The sequence below is a fragment of the Equus przewalskii genome, unplaced genomic scaffold, assembly GCF_037783145.1.
Source record: "Equus przewalskii isolate Varuska unplaced genomic scaffold, EquPr2 contig_12299, whole genome shotgun sequence".
In the NCBI taxonomy this organism is placed as follows: Eukaryota; Metazoa; Chordata; class Mammalia; order Perissodactyla; family Equidae; genus Equus; species Equus przewalskii.
In genome coordinates this window covers 128544-147040 of record NW_027227019.1, presented here as the reverse complement: position 1 = coordinate 147040, position 18497 = coordinate 128544, and the positions used below count along the sequence as shown (strand labels likewise).

Genomic DNA, 18497 nt, shown 5'->3' with positions numbered 1-18497 from the left:
AAAAAAAAGAAAATAATAAAGTTGGCAGATTGTTTTACGTATTTGAGGAAAATAGGCTTAGATATTTCCTAATCACAAACAAAATTAAAATCTAAAAGGATTAAAAAAGTTTTTTGAAAATTTATCAAAGAAAACAAGAGGTTAAAATTTATAATATCACTGAAGAAAATGGAACATAAAAATATAGCATCTTTATATAACAACATCCATAACTATAACATAAATAAGGTTAACATTTGTACCAAATATCAAAGAAGAGCAAATATTTATCACAAATATGTATATTTAATGTAGAAAGAATTCATCAAAATTCATCAGTAAAAATTCTCACTCCAATAGAACAAGAATTCAAAGATACAAGTAACAACCAAGTTTATGGGGTGGAGTCTATGTCCCAGACACTATGCAGGGAACAGAGAGCACAAAGACAACTAAGTAACCTTTCCTGACTTCAGGGAGAGAATAGACCAATGAACACGGGCAATTAATAAACATTTTTACCTCATCAATTGAAATAATTATACAAATTTGAAAATTAACCAAATGTTTAATTCCATTTGGGCTGTTATTATAGAATACCATAGACTGGGTGGCTTAAAAAAAAAATTATTTGTCACAGTTTTGGAGGCTCAGAAGTCCAAGGTAAGGCGCCAGCTGATTCCATGTCTTGTGGGGACCTGCTTTCTAGTTCACAGACAGCCAATTTTTTGCTGTGTCCTCACAGGGCAGAAGGGACAAGGGAGCTCTCTGGGGTCTCTTTTTTAAGAACACTAATCCCATTCAAGAGGACTCCACCTTCATGATCTAAGTATTTCCCCAAAAGCCCACCTTCAAATACTACCACATTATAAAGGATTTAACTTGTGAACTTGGGGAGGACACAAACTTTCAGTCTACAGCAATGTCCAAAAGTGAAGGAGTTAATTATATAAATTCTGATAAAGTCATATACTTGATATCATTTGGTGAATAGTATTATTTTGGGAAGACTTTGAGATGATGTAAGAAACCTCCAACAACAGGGATAAAAAGCAGCATACAAGGTTTCTCATGCTGTGTGATTTGCCAATGAAAAGGACTTGTTGCCCCATAGCCTTAGCCCCTTAGGAATCCAGACTAAATAAGGGAGGCAGAATTATGAGTTTCTTTGACCACATGCTTCCTGACGTCTTAGAGACAGATAACATTTTGTTCCAAGCCTGTTTCAGAGAGAGAAAGGATTTTATGATTGAAGTCTCTGTCAAATAAAACAATATGTTCTGGCCTCTTTATTACCTAATAATCTACATTCCATTAACAAGAGAGGAAAGAAGAGCATATATTGTCAGCATCTTTCTTAACAACAATATCACTCAAAATATCTGTTGTGGAGTTCTGTTTTTCATATTTGAAGCTCAAGGATTATGGATTATGCTGATTTTACATATGAAAGGCAGGGCCTGGGTCAGTATAGAAGGCTGTGAAACACTATAAGCTAAGAAAGGGGATGGAGATATTGAAAAGTAGCAGAGCTATTATCAGATATTCTAAACTATCTGGGAAAGTTAATGGATCATTTTGCAAATGTAAAACCAAAACAAAGTTGTTCCACTTGAGGAGATACTGTGATTTTCCAATCAGAACAATACATAAGATGTAGCTGTTTTTCTGCATATCGGCCTTGCTCATTAGAATCGTCTTATTTACTTAGCGCCCTTATGATTAATATTAAAACTATGAAACATCATTCCTCTTCAACCTTAGCGTGCTAAACAATATGAACAGAATTATATATTTAAAGTATCTCGTAGATACAAACATAGATATATACTTCAAATATTAATATGGGCTGTCTATATGGAGAGGAGTGAACCAAGTTTTTATTTCTCATTTTATTTTTCTGAAATCTGTAACGAGGACTATTAATTCTGAAAAATATTACATTAAGAGAGAAACATGCAAAAATCTTCTAACTAAAATTAATTTACAGCATTAACTGTAGCATAACTCATCATATAGAACATAAGCCTATACTTTTCAAGAGAGACATTTTATGCACAAAAACTGAACATATATTGTCCTAAGAAATTATGAAAATCTTAAAAATATATTTTAATCAAAGTATTCACATAAATATTTTTTATAACGTCCAAGTTATTAAACCTGAGGAAAACTTTACTATAATTAAATAATCACACATGGCTTTCCTGGAAGGAGCAATTCTTCATTGAAAACAGGTGGTACATTTCTCTGCTGCTTCATTTTCTTTTTCTGGTCCAGAGGTTTTTCATGGCATTTCTCATCTCTCCATTTCTCAGAGTATAGATTAAAGGGTTCAACATAGGGGTGATAATGGTGTAAAACACAGTCAAGGATTTATCAATGGGTAAGGTAGAAGGAGGTCTCACATACATAAAAATACAGGGGACAAAGAAGAGGACCACCACAGCGATGTGGGAGCCACAGGTGGATAGGGTTTTGCGCCTCCCTTCCTGAGTAAGATTCTTCAGGGAGTGCAGAATGACCCCACAGGAGATGAGTAAGAGCATAAAGATGACCACACAGATTGCCCCATCATTGGCAATCACAGTGAGACTAATAATGTAGGTGTCAGTGCAGGCAAGTTTTAATAAGGGGTACATGTCACAGATGAAGTGGTCGATGACATTGGGGCCACAGAAGGGAAGGTTGTAGACAAAGAGAAGTTGAACTACAGCATGCAGAAAACCTCCAAGCCAGGCCAACAGAAGCATCAGAACACGCACACATTGATTCATGATTGTCAAATAATGCAAGGGTTTGCAGATGGCCACAAAACAGTCATAGGCCATGACCACCAGGAGTAAAATCTCAGCACCACCAAATAAGTGCCCTATAAAAAGCTGCCTCATGCAAGCTTGCAAGGAAATGGTTTTCTTCTCATAGAGAAAGTCTATAATCATATTTGGGGTGACTGTAGTAGAATAAACAGCATCCATAAATGATAAGTAGCCAAGAAAGAAGTACATAGGGGCATCCAGGCTTGGGCTGACTACCACAGTCATGACAATGAGTAGGTTGCCCACCATTGTCACAATGTAGATGAGCAAGAACACAACAAATAGTATCTTCTGATCCTGGAGGCTCTGAGTGAGCCCCAAGAGTACAAATTCAGTCACATTGTTCCTTTGTTCCATAGGTTCTTCTCTACATCTTATTTCAGAGTTCAGGACAAGATTACCTGCAAATATAGTTATTACTAGTGACTTCCTGAAATCTTGAGATAATTTGTTTCTTCATTCAACAAATAGGCATTATGATTTATCATGTACCAATACATTAAGAGATTAAAAGAATACAAGGGTGCTTAAAATATGGTCCCTAACCTCAGTAATATTACCGAGTAATACAGAGACAAGTCATTAGAGACATATGTGGGGAAGAATACATTACTATATAAATAGGTTGCCACAACTAGCTTTCCATCTGGAAGTTAATAAAATTGTACCTATAGCTAATAACATACAAAAATAAAGTAAAAATAGACTAAAACTTTAATGAAAAAATAAAGTAAGACTTAATTTATCTTTACTTTCCAGTTAATAAAAGAGAAGGCTTTCTACATCCCAGGGGTAAAATAACATTCTTACCTAATAAGTGAAATCCGAAATAGACATAGTTGACAATTTCAAAACTTTTAAGGATTTAGGAAAAGATACCATAGCATCAATAGACAGACGTAGTTTGGGGAAAAGGTTTACATTTTAGAGGACATACACAGAGCTAATATCAATATAGACAAAGAGCTCTAAGCAATTAACAAATGAAAGGCAAACAAACCAACAGCAAAGTGGGCAAATCATATAAAGAAGCAATTGAAGGAAGACTACATCCAAATGGCAGTAAATAAATGATAGGATGCTGAAACTCACCTGCGAACAGAAAAACAGAAATTGAAGCAACAGCTTGCTTACTAAAGTGTTACCTTGAGTTTTTGAAAGTCACTCATCCAAGTTCTAGAGATGCTGCGTCATTGTCTAATTTTTAACAGGTTAACAAACAGTGCTTAGAGAACATAACAATTGAACCTATCAGGAGATTTCGACATATCTGCCCATTAAAATATCCCTAAATAGTTATACTTGGAAATAGTTTCTAAAAATACTGATGCTAGAGAAGATAAATTTATTCTGGATCTTTATCATAGGAAAATATGCAAAAAGTGTTACAGAAATGAGTCAATCCCCTCATATTTTCGTAATCACAAAGGATCCTAACATGGCTGATGAACAGAATGACATAGGAGAACTTTTAAAAGACTATGAATTCCCACACTATCAATGCATTCTTGCAAAATATAAAGCCTAGTTCAGAATCTTATATATAAATACACTTCCTGGGTTACCTGCATAATGAGACAGTCATTCCATCAAAGTTCCAGCTTGTGGCACCTTCTCCCTTGTCCTTCACGCAGTGCTGCCATCTCTGTGAGCACAGAGAGCAAGATAACATGTCCACTGTCACTGGATCTTGAATGGATTCCCTGTGACTAATTCTTTCCATGAGTGCAGGAAGTCTGGATCATTTCAGTCTTTCAGAAAAATGTTACCTTTTAAATTATTTGGATTTTCAAAATGTCCTGTAGTCTAAAGAAGTCTGAATCTTGATTGTGAATAAAGAAACCCAAAATCTTCATTTTTGGCAGGATTTGTCCTAATAACAAACAAATTTTAAATCAACCTTTTGAGGTTAAATGTGCCAACTTTGTGGGAGAGAAAAGTGTGAATTATTTAGATAAATACTTTGCAGTTTGGGGCCGGCCCTGTGACACAGGGGTTAAGTCCACGCATTCCACTTCAGTGGCCCGTGGTTTGCCAGTTGGGATCCCAGGCATGGACCTACCCATCATTTATCAAGCCATGCTGTGGCAGGCATCCCACATATAAAATAGAGGAAGATGGACACAGATGTTAGCTGAGGGCCAATCTTCCTCAGCAGAAAGAGGAGGATTGGTGGCAGATGTTAGCTCAGGGCTAATCTTCCTAAAAAAAATATATATTTTGCAGTTTGTGTTTTATACCAATAAAAGTGAAATAGCCTTTACGACATTTTGATTCTCAATTAGTTTAACTGATCTGTCTTCATATAGCATTGTTGAATTTGATTTGCCTGAAGGAATGGAGAATAATTTCATATACATAATTCACTATGATTTGAATTCATCATTCAATTCCTGAAAAAAGCAGTCATGTGAATACTGGTACAGACAAACCTCTCTGAGGTAAGGGCAAAGGTCTGCAAACACTTTGTATACATTTGAAATACGGCACATATTATTGAGTCGTTCAATGATGCATCTCCAACTGTGCTTTTTCTCTAATTAAATTCATTGGGACTTTAATCATAATTTTGAAGGTCAACTCTGCATCTCCAGAGATGCCACCAGGATAATCACTATACAGAAGAAAACTTACAGAACCACCTCCTCTGGGGGTAAAATTATAAAAGAACAACTTGAGGTCAAATCACCCAAAGGGAAAAGTCCAGTCTGGGTAGAAGTGAAATATGTAAAAACTTTCTTGTTTAAATCATGACCTTCAAAATAGACAAACCTGTCTAATTTTGAGTTATGTCTTTGCAGATGACATGTGAACTGACTTCCAGAAGGTGTGAATCTCATTTAAAACTTATTTCAAACGCAGATGAAGTTTGTCTCACAGTTTCAGTCCAGCAAATTGATAGAATTTGCATTAGTATTGGAGTGGGGAAACAGAAAACAGTTGTGGGACTATTCCATGTATCTCAAAGTGCCCATGGAACGTTCACCAAAATAGACAGTACACTAGGTCATAAAAAAGTTGCAGTGCATTTCAAAGGATTTAAGTCATAAGGAATATATATCTTAGGACAATGTAATTCAACAAAAATTGATAACAAAATTATAATAACATTTCCCAATTATTTACAAATTAAGCAATACAAGTCTAAATTACTCATGAACATTTTTTAAAATAAATTTTCAACAGAAAGATAATGACATATATAATCTATATAAAATATATATGAAAGATATCTATGAAAGATTTTATGTGTATATATATATATTTGTGTGTGTGTGTGTGTGTATAAATTTGCTGGGTGCAGCTAAAGGAGTGCTTAGAGAGAAACCCACAGCTTTAAATGCCAGTATTAGAAAACAAGAAATATTATAAGAAATGAACTAAGCTTCCACCTCTAGAGGCAGGAAAAGGAAAAGCAAAATAAACCCAGAGAACATTGTAGATTGGAAATAGTAAATAAAAGATAGAACTCATTGAAATAGAAATTAATTGAAAATTAGAGAAAATATATAAACCTAGGAATTGATTCTTTGAAAGATTAATAAAATTGATAAGTCCTCGCTAAATGGATTAAGAAAAAATAACAGAAAAAATAAATTATCAGAATCAAGAATGATGAAGAGTGTCATCACTGCAGATTTTACAGTGCTTAAAAAGATAATAAAAGGATTTGTAAATGATTTTATGACAATAAACTTGCCAACTAAGAGAAAATGGACCACTGCTATGAAAAACACAAATTTCTAAGCAAATACAGAAAAAATTAAAAATTAGAATAATCTAATACCTGTTAAGTAAATTAATTCTTTAAAATCCTTCCCTTCCCCAAACAAAATTCCATTCCTGTATAGCTCTATCAATGAATTCTTTATAACAATTAATCATGAAATAGAACCAATCATATAAACACTTGCAGGAATGAGAGGAAATTAAAGTACTTCCTAACTCATTTTGTGCACCCAGCATAACCCTTACACCAGAGTGAAGCAAGAGCATCACAAGAAAAATAATCAGCTCAATATCTCACTTTAACGTAGACACAAAATTCTGAAACAATATTTGGATTGATTCTTAGGGATGTTTTCTTTTGGTATGTTTTTGTTCTCGCTGTTATGGTTTATCAGGCAGGTCTGGCTGGAGCAGTACTCAGTCTAGGGCTAATTATGCCCCATAACTGAAGCAAAATCTTCCCAAGTACTCAACCCAAAGCCCTGCCTGGTGAACCATGAGGTTTTCCAAATGGTGAGAATAGGTGCTATTCCCGGCCGAGTGTGAGCACTGGGCACTCTTCTCTCTAATCCATCTGGATAAATCTTCCCCCGGCTTCAAGTAGTTTCCTCAAATGCACACACTGGTCAGTTCCCTGATCAATAATTGAGAGGGATCCTCTGCAATTCTCCAGTATTCTCTCTCTCCCCTCACCCCACCCCAGCTCTACTCTCTTCAGTATTTTACCCTCAGAATGCTAGCTTCACTGGTGCCTTGGTGTCTTGGTGCCTTGGTGCCTTGGTCTCCTCAGACTCTCAGCTACATCTCCTCACCTCGAGTAGTCTACCAGGATCTTCCCAGGTATCCCTCTCTGCACCACAGCATGGAAACTTTTTAGTCAGTCAGCTGGGACAATCCTGGGGCTCAGGTTGTTTGCTTCCCATCTCTCAGTTATTACTATCAGTTGTTTCTGACATCTAGTGTCTTGAAAACCATTATTCCATATATTCTTTCTGGGTTTTGTCTTGTTTTAGGCAGGAGGGTAAATCTGGTCCCTATTACCCCATCTTGGCCTCAATTAACCTTCCAGGTACAATTATAATTAAATATTTAAAAATTTATCTGTATGTGATGAAAAGAGGTCAAGGAAAAATATGATCATATTTATAGGTTTGTAAGCATGGTTAATTAATCCCACCTCACTTTCTGAAAAATATATTGTTATAGTATAGGGATAGATGAATTTCCTTACTATAAAATAAAAATATAAATATTAAACCCCAAATTAGTAACATGCTTAACAGTGAAACACTAAAAACTAACTTTTTTATTTCTGGGTAATTTTAAAAGCAGAATTTTCCTCCTCTTTTTATGAGTCTTTGTGCTTACATCATAACAGAAGTACATCAGATACAATTAAGGTAATAATGTTCAAGGATGCCTCTGATTCTCTTCAGAGCTAGTAGTAAAGAAAAGGTATGAATCCTAGCCAAAAAGCAAAATTATACGATATGAATTCTCAGATATCCCAGCAAAATGTGTATGTTTCCACTCCGTGAGGTGAGGAAATAGGATGTCCAGTCTCTTCTTTGCCCAGTATTTCTGTCAGAAGACTTCAGCGCTTACAACATGTACAATGCGAACAAGCTGCATGTCCTTTTATTTTATTCTTTCCAGGAGGGCATTTGACTATTTTGGGGGCGAATACCTGTTAAAAGGGAAAGATAATAATAAATAATAAATGCCAATATAAAGATAAAAACTGCTAGGGGTGATTGCTACTCACTTAGCTTCAAAGAAAATATCATCCAGAGGCCAGCCCGTGGCGCAGTAGTTAAGTGCGCATGTTCCACTTCGGCAGCCTGGGGTTAGCCAGTTCAGATCCCAGGTGCGGGCATGGCACTGCTTGGCCAGCCATGCTGTGGTAGGCGTCCCACGTATAACGCAGAGGAAGATGGGCCTGGATGTTAGCTCAGGGCCAGTCTTCCTCAGCAAAAAGAGGAGGATTGGCAGCAGTTAGCTCAGAACTAATCTTCCTCAAAAAAAAAAAAGAAAGAAAGAAAAAGAAAATATCATCCCAATGCTATTTAAACTGTTTAAGAAAGTAGATTATTTTAAAAAAAATAAAACTCTTAATTCTCTCTATAAAGCATTCATTCAATTATTTACTGTGCCCAGCACTATTATGAGTGCTAAGAATCCAACAGTGAATTTACATTCTAATGAGAGAACAGATAATATACAAAATTTTATAAGTAAATACATAGTCTTTTAGTTAGTCAAAAGTGCTAAAATTAATTGTGAAATAAAACTTTAAGTGGGACAGAGAGATGGGGAATACCTGGATGTATTGTAGCTTATAAAAATCCATGCAGAAATGTTTTAAAAAGATCTGACAAAATCCAGCAACATAAAAAGAAAATATCGCACTGACCCAGCCAAGTTTATTCCACAAATGCAAGGATGATCCAATATAAAACAATCCTGTAGGATAATTAATCACATTGATAGTTAAGGAGAAAATAGAAAATCATCTCAATAACTGCTGAAAAGGCATTTTGAAAAATAACACCATTCTTAATTTTTTTAAAACTCACTAAAATACGATTACAGGAAATTTTGGCTATTACCAACGCTATTTGATACTATACTGGGTGTAACAGCCAATGTAACTCAACAAAAGAAATAAATTGGAAGTATTAGAATTTGGAAAGGAAGAAATGCAGAAGCAGGGCAGATGATATAATTATGTGCCTGGAAAAACAAGGAGAGAAAAAGAAGTAATTCCTGAAATTTGAAAAAAGAAAATCCACCAAATGAGTATAACTTACATAAAGTTGGTAGCATAACAACAGAGAAAAAATGGATATCTTAAGTGAATTTAAAACGCAATATTCCAACTGCAAATCAGCTAGAATATATTCTAATTTTTAATTTTTTTTTTTTGAGGAAGATTAGCCCCGAGCTAACTGCTTCCAATCCTCCTCTTTTTGCTGAGGAAGCCTGGCTCTGAACTAACACCCGTGCCCATCTTCCTCCACTTTATATGTGGGATGCCTACCACAGCATGGAGTGCCAAGCAGTGCCATGTCCACACCCGGGATCCCAATAGGTGAACCCCGGGCTGCCAAGAAGCAGGATGTGCAAACATAACTGCTGCGCCACTGGGCCGGCCCCACTAGAATATATTCTAGACACAAAAAGAACTGCAAAGAAATCTTAAGCTGCATTGAGTTGTAGTCATATTTTAGTAGTATTTTTGTAGTATTTTAGTAGTATTATTTCTAGCCCTACCCACTGAAAATGCCTATAATAAAATCTAGTAGTAATATGAAAGCTGATATTCAGGTTATAATCTCTAAAAAATGATTGATTGCTGAACGAATCAGGGCTCTTTAGAAAAATGGTTATTTCTAGGCACAGTGCAGAAAACTTAAAAGATGAGGCTTGGACATATTGTAGTGTAAGTAGACAAAGAAGCTCTCAAACACTAACGTAGCCATACCAAAAAGACAGAGGACACATCTGAAAGGGTTCTTACTAGACTAAGGTGAATCAACTGTGAAGTAAAAAGAATAATGAGTACAATGAATTAAAATATAGCCAAGGGGCCGGCCCAGTGGTGCTTCTGTGGCCCGGGGTTCACTGGTTCGGATCCCAGGAGCGGACATGGCACGGCTTGGCAAGCCATGCTGTGGTAGGCGTCCCACATATAAAGAGGAGGAAGATGGGCATGGATGTTAGCTCAGGTTCCTCAGCAAAAAGAGGAGGAATAGCAGGTGTTATCTCAGGGCTAATCTTCCTCGAAAATAAAATATTTCCAATACGTGAAGTACTAAACCCGTTGTTCACCACTAGAAGCTACTAGAACACCAAATCACTACTCTGAAATTTGTTAAATAAAATGAAATAATAAAGAATGCATTTCTCCTTTCCTATATGAGGTTTCTTTCAGGGAAGGGTATAAAATTTGAAGGAAACTCCCTTTTTAATGAGAAATTTAGGTAATAAAAGAAGAAATATTAGAATTACAACATCACCATTTTAAAACTCCTAATGACATAACAGATATAGGCAGTATAACTAGTGGATAATGAAACTATTAGATTAAGGTTAATGGAGAATTTTATAATGAAGAAAAAAGAATGACATAACCTGAATTTACAGTTCAAACTCAGCATCAACATGTATTGCCTGCTATGATGTGATAAGAACTTATACCACATATGAAGAATTCCTGGTAAAAAAACGTTGAACTTGAATCCATTGAAGTCTTTAGGTCTAGCTACTACTCGCTCATAGGAAGTACCAAAAAGTAAAGAATGACTTAAACAAAACTAAAATTTGAACTCACGGCTGGCCTGGTGGTGCAGCAGTTGAGTTTACCCACTCCACCTCGACAGGGTGGGGTTTACTGGTTTGGATCCCAGGTGTGGACCTACGCACTGCTTGTCAAGCCATGCTGTGGCAGGTGTCCCACATATAAAGTAGAGGAAGTTGGGCATGGATATTAGCTCAGGGCCAGTCTTCCTTGGAAAAAATAAGGAGGATTGGCAGCAGATGTTAGCTCACAGCTAATCTTCCTCCAAAAAAAAGAGAGAAAAGAACTTAAAAAATGAAAAATAGAATAAAATTTGAACTCAAACAATTTTAAACTTTTGAATATTCTATAACAAGTTACCTGGTATCTCTACCAAATTAATAGCTTTAAATGCCCATTAAATGGACCATTTTGGGATTAAAAAATAGTTTAAATCACTAAAATAGTTTAAAGTGAGAGAGATGAATATTACAAAATAAAAGTGACCTGAGAGAATAACAAACAAACACAATGGCTGGATGTTGTTTTCATGGTGATAAAAAAAACTAAAACTGTAAAGAGACCACTTTGAGAAAGTGAAATCAATGATTCTATTAAATATAAGTGGTCTAAACACAATAAGTAAAAGATAAAGATTTTCAGATGGAAAGAAAGGGAGACCCCACAATATGCTTGCTGTTTACCAAAAAGAAAAATTTGGAAAAATAAAGACACAGATATGACAAAGTGAAGGAATGGATGACAATATACCATGCAAATACTGACCAAAAGTAAGCTGGAGAAATATATTGATAAAGCTGATGTCAGAAAAGTAAATATTACCAATAATAAAGAGGACTATAACATAATAATATAGGAGTTAATTCACCAAGAACACATAATCTTAAAGGTGTATTCACATATCAACAGAAATTCAAAACTCATGCAGAAGAAAATAATAGAAATAAAGGCAAAATAATGAAATCTACAATTTTAATTGATGAATTCAACTCATTTCTTCCATTAATCAGTATAAATGTAGACAGATAATCAGTAAGGAGACGGATGGCACTGAATAGCACTATTAACCAACTTGATCTTAATAACAAAAACAGCAGAATACGCATTTACTCCAAAGTGCATATTCACCATTCACCATATTTGGATTAAGAAATGGTGAATTCTTAAGAGTTTTGATCATACCTACCATAATCCTTAGTAAACAAGAAATTAACTGCAAAATCAATAGCCAAAAAATCTGTAAAATCTCCCAAATATTTAGATATTAAATAACAAACAGAATAGACATTCTTGCCAAGTGACTACGGAACATTCCCCAAGATAAACTATGTCCTGGGCCATAAGAAATACATAAACAAATGCAAAATGATTCAAATCACTCATACTACATTCTTGGATATTAATGAAATCAAACTAGATATTAGTAACACAAAAGTATCAGGAAAAATCATGAAATATTTGGAAAATAAACACAAACTTATAAATAACTCAAGGCCAAAGAAGAAACCAAAAGTGAAATTCAAAAATATTTTAAATTAATTAAATATATAAAAATAGCATTTCCAAATTTGTTGGGTGCAGTAAAACAGTCCTTAGACACAAATTACCATTACACAGTCTTTGATGTAAATTAGCATTAAGTACATACATTCAGAAAGAAGAAACATCTCGAATCAATTACTTAATGTACCTACCTAAAATATTGAGCAAAAAATAGCAAATTAAATCCAAGAAAGGAAAAAGAAAGAAATAATAAAGAGTACAAATCAATGGAATTGAGAACAGAAAAAAGATAGAGAATAAAAATGAGACGAAGAACTGATTCCTTAAAAACAAAAACTCAATAAAATTGATAAACTTCTAGCCAGACTGATCTAGAAAGAAAAAGAGAAAACACACAAATTGCAAATATCAGGAATGAAAAAGAGGACATAATGGAAACCTATAGACGTTAAAAGGATGATAAGAAAATACAATAGACACCTGTATGCTCAGAAATGTGACAACTTAAAGGGAAAATTCTTTGTAGCACACAAGCTGCCAAAGCTCACTCAACAGGAAATGGATAACATAAATATCCTTTTTGCTATGAACAAACTAGAATTCTTAAGAAAAATCTTTCCAACACAGTAAAATCCAGAGGTAGATCACTTCATTCATGAATTCTACTAAACACTTAAGGAAGAAAATATGTCAGTCCTATAGAAATTCTTCCAGATTATGGAAGAGTTTGAAACACTTCCCAAATCAGTTTACAAGGCCAGAGTTACCTTGATACCAAAACTAGGCAAAGACCTTAAAACAAAATTGAAAATTCTTTTTTTTAAGATTGGCCCTGAGCTAACATCAGTTGCCAATCTTTTCTTTTTTCTTCTTCTTCCCAAAGCCCCAAGTACCTAGCTGTGTATTCTAATTGTAGGTCCTTCTAGTTCTACTATGTGGAATACCACCTCAACATGGCTTGATGAGTGGTGCTAAGTCCATGCCTAGGATCTGAACCTGTGCAACCCTGAGCTGCTGAAGCAGAGTGCACAAAGTTAACCGCTCAGCCATCGGGCCAGCCCCAAAACTGCAGATTCTTACATAAATACAGGTGCAAAAATACTCAACAAAATTCTGGCAAATCAAATTATCCATGATGACTAAGTGGGATTTATCCTTGGAATGCAAGACTGATTCAATATTTGAAAATTAACGTATATAATTTACTATGTTAACAGACTAAAAAAGTAAAATCATATTATCATCTCATTGGATGCAAAAACTACTGAGAAAAATTCAACTTGGCACATTAAGAATAGAAGATAAAAAGGAGCCATCTCAGTAGCCTAGTGGTTAAGTTTGCATGCTTCACTTCGGCAGTCCAGTGATTGTGGGTTTAGATGCCAGACATGGACCTACACACACCACTCACCAAGACACGCTGTCACAGCATCCCACGTGCAAAATAGAGGAAGATTGGCACAGAAGTTAGCTCAGGGTCAATCTTCCTCACCTAACAAAAATAAAGAATAGAAGACTACTCCCCCATATGATACCAGGCGTCTGCAAAACCCTATAGCTAACATACCACTATCACAAAAACCCAAATGATTTCCTCCCAAGAATCATGAAAAGGAAAAGATGGCCTCTCTCACAACTCATGTTCAACACAATATGATGTAGGTCCTAACTGAAGCAATATGGCAAAAAACAAAAATTAAATGTATCATATTGGAAAGGATAGCATCAAAATGTCCCTATTCACAGACAAAATAGTTATGTACCTACAAAACTTCAAAGAATCTACAGAAACAGCTACTAGAACTAACAAGTGAATTTAATAAGGTCAGAGGATATATGGTCAAAAATTAATCATATATCTGTACACTAACAAGGAGCAATTTGAAATTGAAATGTTTAAATGTTCCATTTAAACTAACAACAAAAATTATGAAATCCTTAGGCATAAAACTTATAAATGTGTGCTGTAGTGTGTTGAAACTACATAATACTGATTAAAAAATCAAAGGAAAATTAAATATGCAGAAAGATTATATTGTAGTCATGAGTTGGAAGACTCATTATTGTTAAAATCTCAAACCTCCTCAAGTTGATCTATAGATGCAATGCAATTCTAAACAAAATTCCACTACAACCTTTTATGTAGAAATTGACAAACTGACTCAAAACTGTGTATGGAAAGGCAAACGAACTAGAACAGCCAAACTAATTTTGAAAAGTTGAAGGACTCACGTTTCCTGCTTTCTAGACTCAATACTAAGTATAGTACAGGAGAAGGTTACACATGTAGATTAATGAAGTAGAATGGATAGTCTAGGAATAGACATACACATTTGATGATTTAAGGCAAGTGCCAGAGGTAATTCATTTCAGAAATGATAGTCTTTTTGATAAATGGTGCTGCAGTAATTGGATATCTACTTGCAAAAAATGAACTTTGATCAGTACCTCAAGCCATAAGCAAAAGTTAACCCAAAATGGTTTATAGAGCTAAATGTTAACCTAAAAATATAAAACTTCTAGAAGAGAACATAAGAGAAAATCTTTGTAACCTTCGGTCAGGCAAAACTTTCCTAGCTATGACAATAAAAGCATTATCAATAAAAGGAAAAATTAATGAATTTGACTTCATTAAAACTGAGAAATTCTGCTCTTCAGAGGATATTTTAAAGAAAATGAAAAGACAAGAAACAGACTGGGAGAAAATATTTGCAAATCACATATCTGATAAAGGACTTGTTTTCAGAATATATAAAGTACTCTTGACTTTCAACAATAAACAACTCACTATAAAATGGTCAAAAGAACTGAACAGAAATTTCACTAAGGAAGATACATAAATGGCAAAAAAGCACATGAAAAATGCTCAATATCGTTAGCCATTCAAGACATGCAAATTAAAATCGCAATAAGATATCACTACTGACCTATCAGAACGGCTAAAATAAAGAACTGACAAAAGTGGACAAAACCTAAGAATATCTTGTGTTGCTATTAGGAAAACAATATGCTATACTTTGGAAAAAAGTTTGAAAGTTTTTATCAAATACACATATCATAAAACCAAGCTCTTCCACTAGAATAACTTCTTTCCTACTAAATTCAAAATAGGTAAACACCGTTCAATAGTTTAGTTCTCATTCTATTGTGTTGGTATAGCCAGATTATCTGACTTGAGATATTGAGACACATTCACGGGGGGGACTTTTTATGTCATGCTTTAAGCCCAACTTCCAACCTTCTGAAAATTTTATGTCAATTCTTAAGAGGATAGCATCCTCTTCCCAACAGAGGTAAAGATCTTTGGACATTTTATGCCTTCTAAACACATTTATCACTGAGTCCTGGAATTGGAATTTGTCCAAGACTAATTCTAGCTTTATTAAATTCACTGTGATTTTCCACAAAATTTAAAAGTACATCTATATGTAAACATACTGCTAGGCCAAATCACATAATTAGGATCAGACGTATGGGAAAAAAATACATTTAGAACCATTATGGTATTATTGCTAGTCAAGAATAAAATATCATCCCAGTCAATTTGTTCCAGTGAAGATTGATTCAGTATTTCCCTATTTGCCAGCAAGGTTTTCTTTCCTTTTATTTAATACTCAATTTATTCTACCTTGATGTGTGGTTAGATATGTTAAACATTTCACCACCAATTTAGATGAAATAAATTATTTATCCAATTTTTGGTTGTTTTCTTAATTTAGAGGATCCATTTTATGCCAAGAACTAGGAGTAAGGACACCTCAATTAATAATACAAAAAAAAAAAATCACGTGAAAAGTCATGTCTGCATTGACCTTTTGTTCTTATAATAGAGTCAGACGATAAGGGGGCTATTTAATAATGTAATCATAATCTTAATCAGCTCTTATAAGACAGCAAACAGGGTACTGTGACAGAAAATAAGAGGGGGAATTCCGCTATGGATAAGGTTATCTGAGAAGACCTTTATTAAAAGGTGATGCTTAAACTGAGATCCAAAGGATAGGAAGTTCCTACCATGGGAAGCACCATTACAGTTAGAGTCTCAACAATGAAAAGAGCTTAGCAAGTTAAAGACACTGAAATTTTCCTTTTTTGTGTTTTCCTCCTCTGGTTTTGGAATCAGGGTAATATTGGCTTCCTAGAATGGGTTAGGAAGCATCCTATCCTCTTCAATATTTTGGAGTAGTTTGAGAAGGAGAGGCATTAAATCTTCTTTTAATATTTTGGAGAATTCTCCAGAGAAGCCATCTGGTCCTGAACTTTTGTTTTGAGGGAGGTTTTTGATTACTGTTTCAATCTCTTTACTTGTGATTAGTCTATTCAGACTCCCTATTTCTTCTTGATTCAGTTTTGGAAGCTTGTATGATTCTAATTTATACATTTCTTCTATGTTATCTAATCTGTTGCCATATAGCTTTTCATCATATTCTCTCATAATCCTTTGTATTTCTGTGGTGTCCATTGGAATTTCTCTTTTTTCATTTCTCATCTCATTTGTTTGAGTGTTCTCTCATTTTTTCTTAGTGAGTCTGAGTATCTTGCTAATAAATGCAAAAACCCTGAACAAAATATTAGCAAATCAAGTACAATAATATATTAAAAGGATCATACACTATGATCAAGTGGGATTTATTGCAGGGATGCAGAGATGGTTCAACATCTGCAAATCAATGTGATGCATGCATTAACAAAATAAAGAATAAAAATAGCATGATAATCTCAATGGACACAGAGAAAGCATTTGACAAGATCCAACATCCATTTACGATTTAAAAAAAAATCTCTGAATCAAATAGGTATAGAAGAAAAGTACCTCAACATAATAAAGGCCATATATAGCAAACCCACAGCCAATATCATACTGAATGGTGAAAAATGAAAGCTATTCCTCTGAGAACAAGAACAAGACAAGTATGCCCACTCTCACCACTGTTTTACAGCAGAGTACCAGAAGTTTTAGCCAGAGCAATTAGGAAAGAAAAAGAAATAAAAGGTATCCAAATAGGAAACGAAGACGTAAAACTGTCACCATTTTCAGATGACATGATTCTATATATAGAAATTCCTAAATAATCCACAAAAAACTATTAGAAATAATCAATGAATACATTAAGGTTGCAGGGTACAAAATCATAATGGCTATAATTACCACGAAAAAAACCAAGGAGAGGATGTGGAGAAAAGGGAACCCTCATGCACTGCTGGTGGGAATGCAAACTGCTGCAGCCACTATGGAAAACAGTCTGGAGATTTCCCAAAAAAATAAAAATAGAAATACCATATGATCCAGCTATCCCACTACTGAGTATTTATCCAAATAACTTGAAATCAATGATCCAAAGAGATTTATTCACCCCTATGTTCATTGCAGCACAGTTCATAATATCCAGGATGTGGAAACAACCCAAGTGCCCTTCTACAGATGAATGGATAAAGAAGATCTTTTATGTATATACAATGGAATACTACTCCACCATAAAAAAAAGACAAAATCATCCCATTTTCAACAACATGGATGGAACTTGAGAGCATGATGTAAGGCAAAATAAGCCAGACAAAGACAAATACCGGATGATTTAACTCATGTGTGGAAGATAACATATACATGGTTAAAGAGAACAAATTAATGATTACCAAAGGGGAAGGAGGTTAGGGGTGGAGAAGAGGGGTAAAGGGGCACATATGTACAATGATGGAAAAAAATTAGACTACTGGTGGTGAGCACCATGAAGTCTATTCAGAAATTGATAAGCAATATTGTACACCTCCAATTACACAATGCTATATACCATTATGATCTCAATAAAATTACTGGAAAAAAAAGAAAATTAGGTATTCACAGACACACACAATGGAATACTACTCATCCATAAAAGAGACAAAATTGTGCCATTTGCAACAATATGGATAGACCTTGAGGGTATTATGCTGAATGAAATAAATCGGAGAAAGGCAAATACCATACGATTTCACTCATATGTGGAAGATAAACAGGTAAACACATAGGTGAGGAGAACAGATTAGTGGTTACCAGAGAAGGGATGGGAGGGAAGCAAAAGGGGTAAAGAGTCACATATCTATGGTGATGGATAAAAACTTGACTATTGGTGGTGAACATGTTGTAGTGTATACAGAAAGTGAAATACAGTGATGTACATGCGAAATTT

General features: G+C 34.7%; 1 protein-coding gene across 1 annotated transcript; it reads right to left on the bottom strand.

Annotated features, from left to right (window-relative positions):
• Nucleotides 1–2237: 2237 nt before the first annotated feature.
• LOC103543826 (olfactory receptor 4A47-like) lies at nucleotides 2238–3170 on the bottom strand. Its single transcript, XM_008510672.2, has one exon. It carries the CDS (start codon nucleotides 3153–3155, stop codon nucleotides 2238–2240), a length of 918 nt encoding a protein of 305 aa, XP_008508894.2. The 5' UTR covers nucleotides 3156–3170.
• Between the last annotated feature and the right edge of the window lie 15327 nt (nucleotides 3171–18497).

What these genes read in the sequence shown, in the direction of transcription:
- LOC103543826 (XM_008510672.2), bottom strand. Translation starts at nt 3,155, where the DNA reads ATGGAACAAAGGAACAATGTGACTGAATTTGTACTCTTGGGGCTCACT.